This window comes from Trachypithecus francoisi, unplaced genomic scaffold (genome assembly GCF_009764315.1).
Source record: "Trachypithecus francoisi isolate TF-2019V2 unplaced genomic scaffold, Tfra_2.0 Lachesis_group12, whole genome shotgun sequence".
Taxonomy (NCBI): Eukaryota; Metazoa; Chordata; class Mammalia; order Primates; family Cercopithecidae; genus Trachypithecus; species Trachypithecus francoisi.
Genome location: NW_022681457.1, coordinates 84,869,405 through 84,890,120, shown reverse-complemented (window position 1 = coordinate 84,890,120; position 20,716 = coordinate 84,869,405). Strand labels below are relative to the sequence as shown.

General features: G+C 45.8%; 1 protein-coding gene across 10 annotated transcripts in view; it reads left to right on the top strand.

Annotated features, from left to right (window-relative positions):
- The first annotated feature begins 1,193 nt into the window (after positions 1–1,193).
- The window catches only part of PPIE (peptidylprolyl isomerase E), a 25,531-nt gene continuing 6,008 nt past the window's right edge, over positions 1,194–20,716 (top strand). The window contains exons 1-10 of one of the 10 annotated variants that reach the window (XM_033226996.1): positions 1,194–1,275; positions 2,546–2,644; positions 4,068–4,111; positions 4,594–4,730; positions 5,898–5,979; positions 6,510–6,610; positions 8,030–8,153; positions 11,562–11,747; positions 15,552–15,694; positions 19,101–19,369. In XM_033226996.1, coding sequence (XP_033082887.1) covers positions 4,623–4,730; positions 5,898–5,979; positions 6,510–6,610; positions 8,030–8,153; positions 11,562–11,747; positions 15,552–15,694; positions 19,101–19,235 — 879 coding nt within the window. In that variant the 5' untranslated portion in view covers positions 1,194–1,275; positions 2,546–2,644; positions 4,068–4,111; positions 4,594–4,622 and the 3' untranslated portion in view covers positions 19,236–19,369. The other 9 variants (XM_033227000.1, XM_033227001.1, XM_033226993.1 and 6 more) reach the window with 9 other exon arrangements.

Genomic DNA, 20,716 nt, shown 5'->3' with positions numbered 1-20,716 from the left:
CCCCCTGACCACAAGGCAGACAAAGACTCAACTAAAGAAACATCCCTCTCATACATTGCTGGGCAAAGGTCCAAGGGACACCATGATGACATCCCACTGGAACAAGGGCCAAACCGCCTCATCATGAGAACATCTTTATATCAATATCCTGCCAGGCAGCAAGCCATACTACCCAGACACCTCCCGCCCATATCTATATATTGCCCAGTCAGTAAGCAGTGGTGGGCACTGGCATTAGGCTGGTTCCCTACTTCTGTAGGTTATTATGCTGGATATAAAGCCTGGGTTTGGGCTGCCCTCTTTCTCTCTGTGTGTGTGTCTTTCTTTAACCCTTGCCTTCTTTTCAAAACCTAACACGAGTTGGCAAACGTTCTTCCTGAAGAGCCAGATGGTAAATATTATTGCAGGCTTTGCAGGCTATAGCTTTTCTGCCCTTATAGGAGGAAAGCAGCCACATTCATACTTAAAGGAATGAATGTGGCTGTGTCCCCAGAAAGCTTTCTTTATGGACACTGAAATTTTAATTTCACATAATTTTCATGTGCTAAGAAAAGAAAAAAAATTTTTTTTTAGACGGTGTTTTGCTCTCATCACTCAGGCTGGAGTGCAACGGCGCAATCTCCACTTACTGCAGCCTCCACCACCTGGGCTTAAGCGATTCTCCAGACTCAGCCTCCTGAGTAGCTGGAGTAGCTGGGATTACAGGCGCCCGCTACCACGCCCGGCTGATTTTTGTATTTTAGTAGAGACCGGGTTTCACCATGTTGGCCAGGCTGCTCTCGAACTCCTGACCTCAGGTGATCCGCCCGCCTCAGCCTCCCAAAGTACTGGGGCTACAGGCATGAGCCACCAAGCCCGGCCAAGAAAATATTTTTGTTTTAATGTTTTTCCAACTATTTCAAAAGGTAAAACTCATTCTTAGCTCCCGGGTTGTCCAAAAACAGACGCGCAGGATGACCACGCACCATAGTTTATCGTTTGCCCATAATAATCGGGTTGATTCGGAAAAGATTTGCCTTCCCCAACAGCTTGAGCACTGGGAAGCGCGATGACCACGTCCCTTTGTTTATCACTGCGCACGGCACAGGGCGCCCGGTGCTTCCGGGTAGCGGGATGCGGGTTGGACCAACGCGGGGGTGGGCGGGGTCTGAGAGCTAAGCGTTGAGGGGACGGGGCGGGGCCAGAGGGGGCGGAACAGGGGGGAAGAGGGCGGGCCGAGTGCTGGCTTCCGGCGGAAAAGCGCGCGAGCAAGATGGCTACCACCAAGCGCGTCCTGTACGTGGGTGAGCAGGCGGGGATGCTAGGCGGAGTCTGGGTAAACGCGACCCCCAGAGGGTCGGGCGTGGGGTGGGACGCATCTCTGAACCAGGAGGACAGCGAGCAGCTGTCAAGGCCGGGTCTCTGGAGGTAGTGCTGGCGGTAGCTCTGGCTCTGCTTAAACTTCTTCAAAGGCTTCCCACTGTCCTCAGGAAAAAGTGCAAACTCCTTAGCAGTAGCCACCTCTTCAGCTTCTTTGCTTTGCTTCCCAATTCCCTGGGTCTCCTGAAAAATGACCCACTTGCCCCCAAGGGTCAGGTTATTTAACAACTTCGGGCCTCTCTGCTTTTGCGACTCTCTTGCAGTGAACAGCCTTGCCACACACCTCAGGTGTGTGAACCCGAGACGGAATGATTGTTCTGACTTCCTTCCTAGCCCGCTGAGCTCCACGGGCCCCGAGGAGCGGTAGAGGAATATTATGGTCCTTCAGATCCTCTGGTTCATTTGTTTTACAAACATCAGTGCAGCGACGGCTCAGCCCCAGCCCCAGCCCCTGCCCCTGCCCCAGCCCCCGCCATAAAGGAAGGAGTTCCCAGACTAGCCAGAAAAAAAGTGGAATTACCTCAGTAGCACACTTTTGATAAGCGCTGTAGTGAGGATGGACCATGATGATATGGGCCTGGCTGCGGGACAAATGACCCATCCATCTGGAGAAGTGAGGGCAAACTCTGGATGTGGCGATGCCAGAGCTGATGAGCAGGAGTTAGCTACGTAACCGAAGCAGAGGCAGGACTGTTCACTGCAAGGGAGTCGCAAAGGTGAGAAATAGCCTGACACTTGGGGGCAAGTCGGTCATTATTCAGGAGACCTAGGAAATTGGGAAGCAAAGCAAAAAAGCTGGAGAGGTGGATACTGCTAAGGAGTTTGCACTTTATCCTGAGGACAGTGGGAAGTCTTTGAAGGAGTTTAAGCAGAAAAGTTACGGGTTCAAATCTGCATTTTCCTAAGATCATTCTAGTTGGCTTTGTGGAGTTGATGGAGTGGAGACAGGGAGGTCATTTGTGAAGCTATTGCAGTAATCCCAGGACTAGATGAGAGTCTGAAAGAAGGGCGAAGAGAGGAATATTTTTCATAAGTATGGGTGGGCAGAGATGAAAGGGGGATGTTTGTGTACCCAAAGAACTGAATGGAAGGATCCTGTCCCCTGGCTAGCGTGCTAACTGGGCTGCAGTGACTTCTGCAAGAGTATGGAGATCAGTGGCTCAGAAGGCCCTTGGCTTATTTGCAGGTGGACTGGCAGAGGAGGTGGACGACAAAGTTCTTCATGCTGCATTCATTCCTTTTGGAGACATCACAGATATTCAGATTCCGCTGGATTATGAAACAGGTGAGTTAGCGTCTCTCACATCCAGAATCCTCTTACTAGGAAAAGACCTTAAAAAATTAAAGTCACATCGCAATTCTAAATATACATTCTAAATATGGTTAGTATACACTACAGGAAAGTTCATGTAGGTACCTGGTGATAGTGATCTTGATGGAGAAGGAATGTTCTGAGGCCATGTGGTTGTGAACTCTGAATACTTTTCAGTCTTCAGCTGTTGGATTGAGATAAGACAGATTTTTCAATAGACCAGTAGGGAGATAGGTTTGAATTACACTGAAATGTGAACGTTATTTTAATCTACCTGATCCCACCTGCTCCTTCTTGGCAGCTGTGCTGTTAAATGAGGCAGCAGGAAAGCCTAGCCCCATAATTGGAATGGGGAGTGGGGGACAGGGGTGGGGATTCTTGGCCTCTGCACACCACCTGGGTGGGTTTCCCTTTGACTGGTATCACAATCACAGTTCAGTTTTCTGTTTTACCTTTGTTGTCATTTTTAAGATTATAGTTTTAGGTCTTGTTTTATCATCAACCTTGCATGTGATTGTTAGCAAGGTCTTTAAACTCTCTAGAGAGTTTAAAGGCCTGGGGAATCTTTATTTGCAAAATGATAAGGTTATATTGGCTTTTTTTTTTTTTTTTTTTTTGGTTGGAGACGGAGTCTCGCTCTGTCACCCAGGCTAGAGTGCTGTGGCGCGATCTCGGCTCACTGCAAGCTCCGCCTCCCGGGTTCACGCCATTCTCCTGCCTCAGCCTCCTGAGTAGCTGGGACTACAGGCGCCCGCCACCACACCCGGCTAATTTTTTGTATTTTTTTAGTAGAGATGGGATTTCACCATGTTAGCCAGGATGGTCTCAATCTCCTGTGATCCGCCCGTCTCAGCCTCCCAAAGTGCTGGGATTACAGGCATGAGCCACTGAGCCTGGCCTATATTGGCTTTCTGAGGGCCCTTCTAGTCTCTGAGTTCTATGATTAACATTATTGTGCTTGGTCTTTCTAGTTAGTTCAACATTTTCCTGAGGATAAAGACTGAGCATCTTTATCAGGTTTTAGTATCCATGCTTTATGCACAGTTGATGCACAAAATGTATATTGGATAGGTAATTGATAGGTCAAATGACCTTATTTTTCTAATTGCATTGCATGCAAAAGGTTTTGAGTTTGGCTTTGGTAGATTAGTTGAATACTTATTAATTAACAATACAGTTTATTATTCAGCTATGTCCATTAAAAAAACAAAGTTTATTATTGCTTAAAATATTGTATAAGGAGAATCAAAGAATGAGATTCCTTCTTCCTAAATAGTGATTGGATAGAACTTCTGGTGTTTGGATACGGCATGTAACTGACTTTACTTTGTGACGATCCTGTTTCCTCCCACCGCCCCACATAGTAATTACTTGTTTTTGTTTTTCCATTTTGTAGAAAAGCACCGAGGATTTGCTTTTGTTGAATTTGAGTTGGCAGAGGTGAGTGTCTGTGTTACTGGTGTTTAGTCCTTGGTTTGTGATGTTACGGATTAAAAAGGAAGCTTTTCACCATTTGGTTAGGTTGTTGGGCCTTAGGCTGATGCTGCCAGAGAGATCAGAAGTAAGTACCATTCTAAGGAAAGCTTCTCTCACATAATCAGACTGGACTGTGAATAACATGTCAGACCTTCTGCCAGGCCCTGCCATTCTTGCCCTGCAGAGAAGCTAGCTCCTACACCCCTGTTCATTGAGCATTCTTGCCTGGCAGTAGTGATTATTTCTTGTGTCTTCAACCAGATGGCAAATTGTTGCACCTCCAGCTCTAAAATCAGCCAGGAAGTGCTCTTTGTTAGAAACACACACAACCTAGGCAAGAAATTTAGAGGTGGCATTTTTCTGGATTTTTGCTACTGAACATGTGTTTAGACACCATAAGCATTTGGCTGCAAGCCTAAACTTATACCGTTGTCTTTCCTTGGCAGGATGCTGCAGCAGCTATCGACAACATGGTATGACTGGGAATCTTCATTCTAACCAAAGTTGTTTTTTGGTGGTACAGAGGGTCCTTATTCATATATCAGTGTTCTGGACTTCCAAAGTTACAAGGTTGCATGGGGAGGTAAAAATTCTCACGTGAAAATATTCACTGTGAATTGGTCACTTATAAAATTAGTTCTTACTCAGACTCCTTCCCCATTTAATAATAATGTAAGTCCTCATCATCCTTGTTGACCAGTCTCTCACTGGCTGTCCCATGTCTAGGATAATTTGAAAACACAGTGCAAATTGATTGCACAGTTAACTGCATATTTTGCAAAATAGGATTTCATGACCAATTTACAATTGAGAAGAGAAATTTAATTATGGCAGGTGCAAATCACTGATACAAATGATTTGGACATTCTGGAAAGGTCCTTGGGAAAAATGGTGATGCTCTTTAGTATTTGTGCCCTCCTTGAGATCCTTTTAGTTTTCATGTCTGATATGAAGTGCAAAGATATACTGTTGATAGAATTTTGTTGGAAAAATAATACTTCAATGTCTGTTTCCTTCCTTCCTTCCGTCTGTCCGTCCGTCCTGAACTCCTGAGTTCTAGCAGCCCTCCCTTCTCAGCTTCCCAATTAGCTGGAATTACAGGTTCAAGCCAACAGGGATACCTGTTACATTTCTTTCTACCAAGTTACTTTTCTTTCTACCGATTAGTGCAGAGTTAATCCTGAATATTAATTGTAAGAAACTTATTTTTATTATTTTTTGTTTCATCACAGTCATTTCCCTGTCAAACCTTTTTAAATTTTTCACTTTTACCATGAAATCTTCATCACCACTTCAAGTGGATTCACCTTAAGTGAACTTTCCTGGTACCGATTATCTATGGATAATGAAATGTTCTTTTATTCCTTGTTCTGTTATCCATTCACCAAACATATTCCTCAACTGTCAGAGATCATTTTTCTTTCATTTCAAAGCTTATCTTGACTTTTGAAGGTGACCTCAGATACTGGGAAACTGCATTTATTCTTGTAATTTTGGAGTGTTCTGAACCCAGAGTTACTTTTGGTAATACAGGTCTTTGTGTGCTGCTATGAAAGAAAGGGGTGTGTGTGATGGTTCTAGAATTCCCTGCAACCCACAGGTGGCTTTGGGGTGGGTGCATAGCTTACTGGTAGGGGCCCAAGGATTAAGGGAGGACAAATCATGAGTGTGTCTCAGAAGTAAATGGCAAGCTGGCTGGCCCTCTTTTAATCTAAGAGAGTTTAAGCAGCTGGATTTTCAATCTTTTCAGAATGAATCTGAGCTTTTTGGACGTACAATTCGTGTCAATTTGGCCAAACCAATGAGAATTAAGGAAGGTTCTTCCAGGCCAGGTGAGTAGGAGCAACTTCCAGATTCCCTGTGATGTTCTGCAGTTTAGCTGTAGTTGCTTTTTTTGTCTCTGTTTACTTGGAAGTAGATGCTCAATGCTGCTTCCTGGTAGATAGGAGTAGGTGATGGTTCACATCGGGAAGGGCATGCACCACCTTTACAGAGAAACAAAAAACGAGTTTGAGCTTCTCAGCAAAGCCAGAGTAATTGTTTCTGTTATGAGAGAAATTCCTGCTTGAGCTCATCTTTCCCAGTTTTCTTGATATTCCATTCCTGGGGTGCTCCATCAAGGGCTGAAACCAGCAAAGGCTGTACCATTGCTTTCCGCATAGCTATTTTTCTTAGCCCTCCTGAGAGCTGGACTTCAGGGCCGTCATTCTGGATTGGAATTTTCCTTACCCCTGGGAGTTCTCAGTGGGGAACTGTCTGGCATAGAGGCCACATAGCATCTTCCACTTTGCTGAGCAAAGCAGCTACTTTTCAGTTCAAGCTGATAGCTTGAATGAACATTTGTTTGATTCTTTCCTTTCAGTTTGGTCAGATGATGACTGGTTGAAGAAGTTTTCTGGGAAGACACTTGAAGAGAATAAAGAGGAAGAAGGGTCAGAGCCTCCCAAAGCAGAGACCCAGGAGGTGAGAATGAAGGCGCCTGCTTCCAGAGGAACTTAAACTTAAAATTTTTTAAAGTTTTAATGGAAATTTGCAAATATATGTATATATGTGTGTCTGTGTATATATATATATATATCAAAGCAGAGGGAATGAATAATGAATTCTTAGTACTTTGGTAAAGTCAATATTGAGTGAATTCAAGGGCGAAGATTTGGGTATCTCGTCTATGTTGTGTTCTATGTGATGAGCGTCTCAGCTCTGCTCAGGTGTGGATTTGTGATTGTCAGCTGACAGGGAGGAAGCTGAGGTGCTCCTCTTCACCCCTCCTGATCAGTCCCCCCCTCTTGCACTGAAGAGTTTGCCACGAGGCTCATGGTCTTCCTATTCCTGTGCTAATGGAGGGGAGACAGGATAGGGTAGTGGTACCTTCCTTCAACCTATACATGGGTTCTGAGTTCTCCAGCCCTAAGAAAACCTGCCAGGGCACTTTCTCCTGATTCTCAGCTAGGTCTCTGACAGTTGCTTTCTGGGCTTCCCCTCCTCTGGATACCTTGTGAAGGTTGTCATTCTTCTGTGTTCCTTTCTTGGCTCATGGTTTCTCTCTCTTCTCTCAGCTGAAACAGTAGCAGTCAGTCTCTAATTTTATGCAGCCTCTCTTATGCTGTTGAACTTCATGGTCTCTTTCTAGTCCTGAGCTTCAGATATTTCTGCCTGTAAGTCTCAAGCAGCTTAAGTTTGCCTAAAATGGATTGCCCCGGTTCTTTAATCCTGTCTTCCTGTGTTCTCAATCTTGGCTAATTTGCCACCATTCATCCACACATTGACCCACGCCAGAAATTTTGATGCAAAGCAGAACTCATAAAGTGGCCATCACAGTCAGTGGAGTCCCCCTGGATCATCCTGTATCCTCTGCTTAGTCTTATCTACTTGGAGCACAAAGCAAGGCCCAGCATCCTCCACTGTCTTCTGAGCACTTAGGCCTGAGCAAGAGGGCTGCGCCCTTGCTTCCCTGTAGCCAGCCAGCATAGAGGGAGGAGGTGGTGGTACTTGGATGGATCTGCCTAACTAGAGGACAGTGGGTGGGCTGGAACTGGCATTTGAAGATATTGAGAGTTGTGGATCATGGACCAGAAAAGTGCTGTTCTGTGACTGTGAAGCAAGAGGAGGAAGCAGATGCCATCTGAGGGCGAGCATGATGAGATAACACGCCCATGTATGGGCCTCAGGCAGTGCTGAGACCTCTTGTCACTGGGCATCCAGCTGGGTGCTAATGATCATGGGTCCTGCCTCCTGCAGCCCTGTCAGGGACCAAGGCCTTCCCCGTCAGCACTTGCTCCAGCCTACTCACTGGAATTGTGTTCTGGGTGGGTGTGTAGAATACCCACACTCCTACTTAGCGGGTGAAGGAGCTCTCTAACTAGCAATTTCTTCTGCACCCAGGGAGAGCCCGCTGCTAAAAAGGCTCGGTCAAATCCTCAGGTGTACATGGACATCAAGATTGGGAACAAGCCGGTGGGCCGCATCCAGATGCTCCTGCGTTCCGACGTCGTGCCCATGACAGCAGGTGAGCAGGATGCTGTGGTCAGAACCGCGGGACGCTGGTGGCTGAGCAGTGAGCCTTTCCCAGGTTCTTGCCGCTTCACTTCTTGTGTCCTTGATATTGCTTCTGACCTAAGTTGATCTGAGGCATCTGAGATCCTGGGATCTAGTAACAGATGGGTCAGAGCAGGTGTTTCTGAAGCTTTGTAAGTGCTGGCTTACTACTTTTTAATAATCTTCTCTTAAAAATACAAGTAAATAATGTATTCTTTTTTTAAAGAATACCATACATGTATGTTCCAATAACATTTAAGACAGTAAATTGAAAATTCGTTTTCTCCTCTCTACGTCATCCTGAATTCTAGAAGTAACTAGTGCTTTTATTGAGTATTCTTTGTAACTTATTGAATATTGACTTCTGTTTATTCTCTTTTTAATCTAAATTTTATTGTCTAAACATAGAAAGAGTCAATTCAGTTTCACAAAGCTTGTTTTGAAAAAACAGTCATCCCCCAGTGCTGCCCCTATGCCCTGCTGCCTACACCATTTGCTGCTGCTCAGAGGAGCCGATTTCAACTCTTAGGTCTTGATTTTTATTTCCATGTTGATAGATAACAGGTTTATATTTCTACTTCCTGTTTTCCATTTTAAACATTATCTTCTGATTTTCTGCTTCAGAGGACAAATAATGAGTTTTTTAAAAACCCCTGCCCCCTCATCTTCCCTGTGTAGGTACCATAATTTTGGTTAGGTCCTAAATTATTTTAACAATGTAAGCATCATGTGATAACTGTCATGCACAGCATTTTGTTGTGCCTGGAATTGATAGTTACCTTGTTTTTGCATAGTTTTCTATGTAATCATTCCTGATTTTCTCCCAGATTCTCCTCCTGGGGGCTTTGCATCCAGGTGTCTGCATCTTGTTAAGGGGAGATGAGGGCAAGGCTGAATGCATCAACATTCAGTATATAAACTTTCACATAGTCTCCATTTGTCATTATGTTACCTCAGCCTTCACTATATGTAGGATGTCCTAGTCCAGAGACCCCCTGCTTTAACCTACCAAAGACTAGACCCCCAGTTGGCTACCAGGTGGGGGAGGGGTGGCCCCCAGCTTCAGAGTCAGGGAGAAAATCCCAAAGATTAACCACTTTCTTAAACGGGCTTTCAGCCAAACTTACTGTCTCCAGGATTACCTGCACTCTTTCCTCTGAGCTTTTGGAGTGCAAATTGAGTTGCTTCTTGGCTTTTACCAGCTTAAGATTCGGCTTTCTTGGGTCTGCTATATCATTTGGGACTCATTTATTTTCTAACTTCAGAAATTTTGTTGCTGTTGTATCTTCTTCCCCGCTTTATAAGTTTATTTTTTGGCTGTTTTCGCCATTTTAAAGTGTACAGTTTGTTAGCAGTAATCCCTCTGTTCAAAATTTTTGAATCACCCGAAACAAAACCACTTATTAAAGATACCTATTAAATAATAACTCCCCATTTTCTCCTCCCCTTACCTTCTGATAACCACTAATCTTTGTCTATGAATTGACCTATCCTAGATTTTTCATGTAAGTGGAATCGTACAATAGCTGTCCTTTTTCGCATCTTGCTTATTTTGCATAGCATAATGGTTTCAAGGTTCAACCTTGTACCATATATCAGTGCCTCATTCCTGTTTGTGGCTGAATAATATTTCATTGTATTTAGATAAATATCTTGTTTGTTCATTTGTTGATGGGCACTTGCACATTGTTTTCACCTTTTGACTATTGTAAATAAAGCCTGTGTGAATATCCACATATAAGTATATGTTTAAATCCGTTTTCAATTCTTTTGGATATATATGCCTAGGAGTAGAAATGCTTAGTCATACGGTAACTCTATATTTAACTTTTTGAGGAAATGCCAAACTATTTTCCATAGTGGCTGGACCACTTTACGTTTCTACCAGCAATGTATGAGATGTATGAGTGTTTCAATTTTTCCACATCTTCTTTTTTTTTTTTTTTTTTTTTTTTTTGTTTGAGACAGTCTCACACTGTTGCCTGGGCCGGGGTACTGTGGTGCGATATTGGCTCACTGCAACCTCTGCCTCCCGGGTTCAAGCGATTCTCATGCCTTAGCCTCCCATGTAGCTGGGATTACAGGCGTCTGCCACCACACCCAGCCAATTTTTTGTGTTTTTAGTAGAGAGAAGGTTTCACCATGTTGGCCAGGCTGGTCTCAAACTTCTGACCTCGTGATTCACCCGCCTTGGCCTCCCATAGTGCTGGGATTACAGGCGTGAGCCACCACGCCTGGCCCACATCTCCACAGGTGTGAAATGGTATCTCCTTGTGGTTTTTATTTTTATTCCCTACTGACTAATGATGTTGAACATCTTTTCATGTGCTTTTTGGCCATTTATATATGTTCTTTGGAGAAATGTCTCTTCACATCTTTGGCTTATATATTAACTGGATTGTTTGTTTTGTTTTTTTAAGAGACAGGATCTTGCTCTGTCTCCCAGGCTGGAGTGCAGTGGTGAGATCATGGCTTACTATAGCTTTGAACTGTTGACCTCCAGTGATCCTCCTGCCTTGACCTCCCAAAGCACTGGAATTACACCTTGCCTGGCCATTTTGTTGTTGAATTATAGGAGTTCATTATATATTCTGGATATTAAACCCGTATTAAATATGATTTGCAAATCAGCATTCTCCTGTTCTGTAGGTTGCTTTGCCCTCTGTTGGTACGGTTTTTTGATGCACATCTTAAATTTTAATTCACATCTAATTATTTTTTTCTTTTACCTGTGCTTTTGGTGTGACATTTAAGAAACCATTGCCAAATCCAGAGTCATGAAGATTTGCCCCTATGTTTTCTTCTAAAATCCTTTGGTTTTTCTTTTAAAAAATCAGTTTCCTAGCAATTTAGTGTGGTTTTGGAAGAGAAGAGAGCTAGAACATGTATATTCAATCCCCTTTCATCAGAATCTCTTATAGTCCTGGCTGGGTATGGTGGCTCACACCTGTAATCCCAGCACGTTGGGAGGCCAAGGCGGGCGGATCATCTGAGGTAGGAGTTCCAGACCAGCTTGGCCAACATAGTGAAACCCCATCTCTACTAAAAATACAACGTTAGCCGGGTGTATAGCACCTGCCTGTAGTCCCAGCTACTCGAGAGGCTGAGGCAGGGGAATGACTTGAACCCAGGAGGTAGAGGTTGCAGTGAACTGAGATTGTGCCATTGCACTCCAGCCTGGGCGATAAGAATGAAACTCCATCTCAAAGAAAAAGAATCCCTTATAGTCCTTACAAGGTTAGTATCACAAAGGTTTATAATGAGTATCTCTTATTTTAAAACAAAAATACGAACATTAAACAGAAGTGTTTTCAAAGTTTTGTTTGTTTTATTTTGTTCTGTTTTTTAACCCCAGCGCTTTTTCCTTTCTCAATTCTAGAGAATTTCCGCTGCCTGTGCACCCATGAAAAGGGCTTTGGCTTTAAGGGAAGCAGCTTCCACCGCATCATCCCCCAGTTCATGTGCCAGGGCGGTGATTTCACAAACCACAACGGTACTGGGGGCAAGTCCATCTATGGGAAGAAGTTCGATGATGAAAACTTTATCCTCAAGCACACGGGACCAGGTGGGAGCCAGCTGGCATGTGGTGATGAGGGAGGCTTAGCAAGGGTGGGATGGCCAGGCAGGATGAAAGGACAGGTTGTGGTTCTGGCTGACGGAACTAAGAGTCTGGAGGAGACCCAGCCACCAGACGCAGGAGAACCATGCAGCCTTGGTAGGGTGGAGTTGGCTTGCTTATATTCAGCTATTGTCCATCCCCCAACCGTGTCCACACTTCCCATTATCCCAGCTTGGATTCTGTGGTCTGCCGTTGCAAGCCCGTATGCCCTCAACCCCACTGCTCTCCCTGCCCCTGCCATCAGATTTACTTAGTAAAAGCTCGGTGGTTAGTCCCCCAGCAACTAGAGAAAAAACACAGAATTGTACTGAACGATCCCACTTGAAATTTATAACTATAGTTCTTAAGGGGGCCCTTGCCAACCTGAGCAGATTTCTCTACTTGATGCTCAGTCCCAGCCAGAGATGATGTGTCCATGCCTGTCTTCACTTCTGAAGCCCTCATATCATCACCTTCCCGCCTCATGTAGTGCTTCGCCTCCTGTATCTCTCCACTCGTGCATGCTCTTTCTTCCAATTACAGGGGATGAGCTATCTCTCTCCTAGGCCAGCCCCTCCACCTGTGGACTAGATCCCGTCCCTCTCCTCTACTTAGGAACATGGCTTCTAAAGTTATCCCCTTCTTGTAATCCATTTCCCCTGCTCTGCGAGATCAGTCCATTAGCAAGAAAGCATGCAGTTATCAACCTTTAAAAAAATCTTCATCCGGTTGCCAGGTGCGGTGGCTCATGCCTGTGATCCCAGCGTTTTGGGAGGCAGAGGCAGGCAGATCACCTGAGGTCAGGAGTTGGAGACGAGCCTGACTGACGTGGAGAAACCCCATCTCTACTAAAAATACAAAATTAGCTGGGCATGGTGGTGCGTGCCTGTAATCCCAGCTACTTGGAAGGCTGAGGCAGGAGAATCACTTGAATCCGGGAGGCGGAGGTCGTGATGAGCCAAGATAGCGCCATTGCACTCCAGCCTAGGCAACAAGAGCGAAACTCCATCTCAAAAAAAAAAAAAAAAAAATCTTCATCCTAGTACTCTTGTTCCCTCTCCAGCTATCACTCATGCCTCTGCTCCCCCATCTTTTTTCAAGAAGTAAAAACATAACTTCTTGAAAGCATGGTACGGACTTGCTGCCTTCGCGTTTTCTCTAATCCCTTCTAGCCAGACTTCTAGTCCCATCTTGCCATTAAAACCACTCTTCAAAGATACCAGTAGCCAGTTCTTGGCGATCATCTTATCCCACCTCCCAGATGTTATCCCACCTCCCAGGAGCATTTCATATTACAGGTTGAATGTCCCTTTCTTGAAATGCTTGGGACCAGAAGTATTTTGTATTTTGAAATATTTGCATTATACTTACCAGTTGAGCATCCCAAATTGGAATATCTCAAATCTGAAATGCTGCAGTGAGCATTTCCCTTTGAGCATCATGTCAGTGCTCACGAAGTTTCAGATTTTGGAGCATTTTGGATTTTCACATTTGGGATGCTGAGCCTGTACTAACTCTGTGCTCCTTGACTCTTTCACTTGGCTGGCAGGACTCCTGCCTCTTCTTGTCTCCTTTTACCTAGATGGCTGCTTTGTCTGTCTTTGCTGTCTCCTTCTTTTCCTGACCCCTAAACACTGAAGTGGCTCAGAGCCCATTCTTTTGTTCTCCAGAAGCCTGTTACCCTGTGTTCCCTTTTTCTAACTGGTGGTTTGTAGAGCCCCTGTTTACTATACTGAACCGACATGTGTAGGTGATATAGCCCACTGACCCACATCATTATTTTAAAACTCAATATTAATCTGTAACTATCATAGGGAAGAATATCAGAGGAAATAAATGAATTTGCATAATAATCGAATGTGTTTCCCGATGTACATGCTTAAGCACAGCTGTGTCAGAACACAAAGTGAATTATTCAGGCGTCTGCACCTGTACTCAAATGCAGCAGTTAGAAGTGCAGACGGGAGTGTCAACTGGCAACTTGGATACCACTAGCAGTGATGCTATTGGTGATATGGCTTTGTGAAATGGTAGATAAAGTTGATTAGATTCCAAAGTAAAGAATAATCTGTTTATTTACATAGTAGTTACATTCCTAGAAGATTCCATGCAAAACCAAAAGAACTCCAAAACTTTGGGCTTATATGTATAATGGAATTATGTTTTAGGTGCAGATAACTGTAAACACGTTTTTTACCTATACCGATATCTGACGGGATATTCGTTGTTTTGTTGTTGTTGTTTGGTTTTTGTTTTTTTGAGACAGGGTCTCTCTCTGTTGCTCAGGCTGGAGTGCAGTGGTGCAAGATGGCTCACTGCAGCCTCAGCCTCTCCAGCTTAAGCAGTCCTCCTGCCTAAGCCTCCCAAACAGCTGGGATTACAGGTGCACGCCATCCATAATGCCTGGCTAATTTTTAAGTTTTTTGTAGAGATGGTGTTTCATTATATTGCTCAGGCTAGTCTGGAACTCTTAGCTTCAAGTGATCCTCCCACTTCAGCCTCCCAAAGTGCTGAGATTACAGGCATTAGCACTGCGCCCAACCTTTAGCAGGATGTTTGAAAGACCAAGAGGATATGAGACAATTCATTGTGCCAGACATTGCAGAACATCTAGCATTCCAGGCCCCCACCTGCTAAATGCCAGTAGCACCCCCACAACATTTCAGACAGTCAAAAACACTTTCAAGCCAGGCGTGGTGGCTCCTGTCTGTAATCCCAACACTTTGGGAGTCTGAAGTGGCAGCCCAAAGCCAGACGATCACGTGAGTTCAGGAGTTCGAGTCCAGCCTGGGCAACATAGTGAGACCCCCTTCTCTACCAAAAAAAGAATTAAAAAATTATCCAGGTGTGGTGGTGCACGCCTGTAGTCTCAGCTGCTTGGGAGCTGAGGTGAAAGGATTGCTTGCGCCCCAGAGATTGAGGATGCAGTGAGCTGCGATTGCACCACTGCACTCCAGCCTGGGTGACAGAGTGATCCCCATCTCAAAAAAAATAAATTCAGATTTCCAAAGGTTTCCTAGGTACAGGACACCAACCCCACTGAGAAGCAGTGCCCTAGGTAGTCACACCCAGTCCCAGAGCTTTCAGCAGTATCTCTGAGTTAAGCTTGTGCACATTGGTGTCTGTATGCTGATGGCTCCCTGAGCTCCAGACTCCTGTCCAGCTGTCTTTACTGGATATCTGGGAGCATCTCACACTTCACATGTCTAAAACAGCTCTTGGCCTTCTCCCGTAAACTCCTTTTCCCCCTCTTCTCTGTTTCAATAAATGATTCCACCATCCGCCTAACCGCTTGATCAGAAACTTAGGAGTCATTGTGGACACACACACATACATACATGTAGACAGACATACACATACATATGTACATTCTCTTATGTGACAAATGTCCATGTTACCAGGCCTCACTGTGTCATAGCTGTCATTTTGAATGGCTCTTTTCCACTCATTGTGAGCTCCACCAGAGCTTGGACTATGTTCAGCTCGTCAGTGTTCCCAGGGCTTAACAGGGACCTGGTTGCCAAGTAGATACTTAATTGTTAAATAAATGAATTAATGAACGAACAGACCAGTGTAAAGGGATTGAAACACCTCATTCACCATTTCACTGACTATTAACTGAATCAAAGATAAGGTGGCCACATTTGCATGTGGTCTGTGCATCCTGGAGTCTGAGCCTGCCTGACTGAAGGGCTGTCAACAGCCTGCACAGACGTCCGTTAAGGGCTGGTAGCCAGGGTTAGGGGAGCTGATGGTTGTTCTGTCCCCCAGGTCTACTCTCCATGGCCAACTCTGGCCCAAACACCAATGGCTCCCAGTTCTTCCTGACATGTGACAAGACAGACTGGCTGGATGGCAAGCACGTGGTGTTTGGAGAGGTCACCGAAGGCCTAGATGTCTTGCGGCAAATTGAGGTATGTGGCCAGGAATGGGCCCCCTCCTCACCCAGGCCTTTGGAGCACAGCCCTGTGGGAAGGCTGGAAAGGCTCTGTGGCCTCAGAGAGATGGCCAGGGGCTGTGTCCAGGGGGAGGGGCTGCTCCTGCCCAGGTTCTGGGGTGGAAGTGGGCAAATGGGCAGGCAGGGGTTGGTATCCCAAAACCACTGTTAGTCTCCGGCCTTACTCCCTCACTTCTGTTCTGCCCACAAAGGCCCAGGGCAGCAAGGACGGGAAGCCAAAGCAGAAGGTGATCATCGCCGACTGTGGGGAGTACGTGTGAGGCGGCACTCTCTGCTTCCCCCTCCGCTCTTGCCCCTGCACATCCAGGAAGGAGCTGCCAGCCTCAGAGGAGGCAGCACCGAGGGTGCCTGTTTGAAGCAAGCAGCATTTGGCGTATGAGCCCTTCCTCAGGGTCCACTTGGAGCAGCTCCTCTGCAGGCATAGCCTGGACTATTCCCAAGCGTGGCTGTGGGCCCAGGAGCCAGTGCAGGTGCTCCCCTCCACCATGGGCAGGCTGTGCAAAAAGCCACTGGTTTTTCTCAGCATTTGCTGCTGGGCCTGTCCTGGGACTACCAGTGTGGCTCTTAGGTGTTTTCTTTGCTAAAATAAACCCTTGTTCTTATGCTGCTGCCTCCTGCTAGTTTTTGGGAATTGCCAGAGATAGTGTCTGTGGCTAAGCTGGACCTCTGAGGCAGGCTGGTGAGGGTGAGTGGGGAGAGCAGAGTATCTTTCCACAGCTTTCATTTCCTCCCTTGGGTTTATCCCCTTAGATGTTAGGTGATGTATCTTCACACCAGGCATCTATGTCAGGGCAACGGAAATTAAAGACTGTGGAAGGTTTGGTCTTCTGCTGCCTCTGCTCCTAAATCCAGCTGCCAGTCTTACAGCCAGCAAGTATACTCTCAGTGGTTCACTTGTTTATTTGTTCACTTTCGCCCCACAGATTTAAAAAAATGAAATTTTTATAACTCAAAGTACCTTCTCTGTGCCAAGTACTATGCCTATTTGTCAGGAGACATAAGGCCAACAAACTACATGTGCCTAATCCAGCCCACTGCCTGTTTTTATGAATCAGGTTTTATTGGAACACAGCCACATCCATTTGTTTACTTACTGTCCATGGTGGTTTCTCACTGCAGTGTCAAAGTTGAGTAGTAGACACAATACAGGCTATGGTCCCTGTATTAGGGTTTTCTAGAGAAGCAGAACCAATCGGATGTGTATATATGTAGAGAGAGAGATTTATTTTAAGGAACTGGCTCAGGCAGTTGTGGGAGCTGGCAGATCTGGAATCTGCACAACAGGCCAGCAGGCTGGAGACTCAGGAAAAAAACTGATGTTGCAGTTAAAGTCTGAGGCAGTTTGGCAGCAGAATTCTTCCTCCAGTGATCTCAGTCTTTTTTCTCTTAAGAATTTCAACTGATTGGATGAGGCCTACTAACATTATGGAGGGTAATCTGCTTTACTCTCTACTGACTTAAATATGAACCATCTAAAAAGTAGGCCAGGCAACTATTGGGAGGCTGAGGCAGGAGGATCACTTGAGCCCAGGAGTTCAAGACCAGCCTGGGCAATGTAGTGAGACCCCCATCTCTAGGGGAAAAAAAAAAAAAAAAAGCCAGGTATGGTGATGCACGCCTATAGTCCCAGCTACTCAGAAGGCTGAGGTGGGAGGATCACTTGAACCTGGGAGGTTGAGGCTGCAGTCAGCCATGGTCATGCCACTGTACTCCAGCCTGGGTGACAGAGTGAGACCCTGTCTCGAAAAAAAGAAACCATCATCACAGCAACATCTAGACTAGTGTTTGACTAAAAGCTGGATACCATGGCCTAGTCAAATTGACACACAAAATAGACCATCACAGTCCCAAGGCCTGAAATACTATCTGAGCCTTTACAAAACAGGATTGCTGGCCACTGAAGAGAACAAATGGTCCCACCCCCTGCTGAGCTCACAGTCTGACTCTCCTGTGTGCAGCCACTTCTTGGAGCTGGCTTCTCTCCATTCCCCCTCCAGGTGCTGGTCAGCCAGGCGCTTCTAAAGAATCTCATCTGCTGAAGGCTCTTAGCAGGGACTGAGCCCTGTAGCTGCTGGACACCTCCTGTGGGTTGGGTCACTCAGACCATTCAGAATCCACTGAGCTGAGCTTTTGCATCTTGGATTGAGATCTGAATGAGCCGGGAGGCAGGAGAGGCCCCATGGTCCTCATGACCCTAGGATAGCTCCTGCTGAGGGATGTTGGCATTCTGGCCCTACCTCTGGCTCCCATGTGCCGACTGGACTTTCTGAGCTCCGGCTGCTACAGTTGGCTGAGTTTCAGGCTCCACGTAGCTGGGATGTGCCACATGGTTCCCCTCACCCCTATGGAGCTTCCAAAAGAGAGCGTCCCTCAGAGCACAGCTCCTTCTCAGTGCAAATTATGGCCATCAGAGGTCACAGGTGTTAGGCAGGCATCTATGAAGCTGGGGATGATAGCACTGACTTCAGTGCTTGGATGAGAACCAAGAGAGTGTGTAGAAAAAGCACAGCCAGCCTCCCATAGAAGGACAGACTCCTGTGACAACTTTGTCGCTCTGTTCCTCCCTGATATTCTGGGGAAGTGGAGGCCAGTGGGCAGTTCTGAAAGCTCAGCAGGTGTGGAGCCATTGGGTGTGAACTTCTCTCTCAGTGCTCCACCTGGGTGTCCACAGATGTTATTCAATGCACACTGGAACCCTGCACAGGTAAACTGAGGCTTTAGTGGCATGACTGCCAAAGGTCACACAGGATGGTTTGGCAGAGCTGGGATTAGAAGCCCGGCCTGCCTCTCTTCAGTAGTAATGGAGTCCTGGGTGCCTTACTAGGCTTTAGCCTCAATCTGTGGCAGGCAGAGTCCACAGCCCTGGGGAGTGACACCGTCAAGATTCCCATGATTGGCCAGGACCTTTGTGGAGAGACACAGGAGACAAGACCCTGTTCTTCCAGGCCGGGAGGGGAGCCCCAGAGCTGGGCAGCGGAATGCCCCACAGCCTGGCCACCTGCTTCGGATACGCACCATGCAGCAGCTGCCCCTGGCTGCCTCGAGAAAACTGACCTCTCTGGGAAGTGGACCCAGTGGCTCTGTGGGCGCCCTTTCCTGTAGCCTGGAGAGCAAAGCGGCTTTCCCTGGCACTGTGTGGCTCCTGTCCCAACTGGCCTCCCCATTCCACGTTCCCTTTGCTGGACCGGCACCAGGACTGGGCACAGGGCTTCCTTTTGCTGATTCATTTCCCCACTAACTCATTCAGAGTTGAGCCCCATCTGAGTCCCCACATGCTGGCCCTGAAACAGTTGCAAAAGCCGAAACCAGGGATGGCAGGCCCAGGAGGAGTGCTGTGGCTGTTGGAGTTTCCTCTCTTACAGTGTGACAGCCACCTCCAGGTGCTCCCAGCATCTGTTGCAGTCATGGCAGCCTCACAGCAACCTCTGAAGAAGGAATTATGGAACCAACTTTTTGTTGAAAATGGAGTCTTGTGGAGTTCAGTGATGGGAAACTAAAGTGGAAAAAGTACATCACAAAGAAACTTATACATAGTACAATTTTGTAAAAATACCTGTTATATGTAAGCATAGGTATTTGTATATCTTAAGAAAAAAAGCCTAGAAATAAAGTTACCAAAATATTAATAGTGTGTTTATCTGACTTGTGGGACTACGGTAATTTGAATTGTATTTTATTTTTTATATACCCCACTTTCTTCCAAAACTGCATTTTTTTTTTTGAGAAGTGAAAGACATTTTTGAAAAAGGGGGTCAAGTGCCCCATCCAGGGTTCCTTTCAAAAAGGGGGTCAAGCACTTGACCTGGATGGGCAGTTCCCCTATGCAGATTGCCACCCAAGACACCTGGTGGATACAGACCTCTCTTAGCAGGACATGGGATCCCAGTGTCTGGGAACACAAGAGCAGAGTTTCACATCTACTGCCACAAGTGACACTTGCTAGGCCTTTAAAGGCTATAAGAATACAGGTCCTGCCCTCTGAGGGATGCCATGTGTAGATGGTTTAGGAAAAAGCACAGCTCTGAAATAAATACATCACCTGCAGAACACATTTTGGTTTAATGGACGACATAGAAGTGGCTCAAAAATAAGCAAATTCATTTGTAATAATACCAGCAGGTACCTATTGTTAAGCATTTATATGTCAGACATCCTAAAGATTTATGTACATATTTAATCTTTATAATAACTTTGGGAGGGAAGAACCAATATCATACTCTACAAAGGTGGAAGCAGAACCAGGATTCAAATCTATTTGGCACCAAAAATCTACCTCTTGCTACACTGCCTCTATTCCTATTTCTTTGGACCTTTTCCAGAACATGTTACTTCCCTGCCTCAGTTAGAAGTTAGTGACTACGAATCCCCTGCTGACTTGGCCTCAAGGCCAGTATTGCACTGCAAGGACCAAGACTGCTGGGCGTTCCTCCTTCGCCTGTTGTGTCCTCTCTTCCTGTCAACTGTCATTGATTTCTCATTGCTGTCAGTAGATCTGAATGACCACCACCGTCATCCTTCCAACCCTCATCTGGTGCAACAGGCCATGCCCTAAGCAAAGAAAAGGGAAATGGCGGTATCTGTGCTGCCAGCCTGGGCCACCCGCTGCAAATGCACATGCTTGGCTCAGCAAACAGATAACTCAAGGATTAAACTCATGGGGTTTGTGTTCATTCACAATCGTTTCATTGCTCAAGGGATTTTTCTATTTTATTTCATTTGGTGACTATCTGGATGACAAAAGTTGCTGAAAGTCTGATGGCCAACTAGGTACGCAAAGCCTTATGTTTTTCCATTGTTCTGTATGAACCAGGAGGATCACAGCTCCTGTTGGTTCCTGCTGTGCACAGCTTGATTAATGGGTAAGGTGTATTCCATATCTACAAACCTTCAGGTAGTTTACAGACATTCTTGGTGCACACCTAACTATGCCAGATCATTGGCTGGGCACTAAAGATACAGGTGGAGTAAAAAATTACTT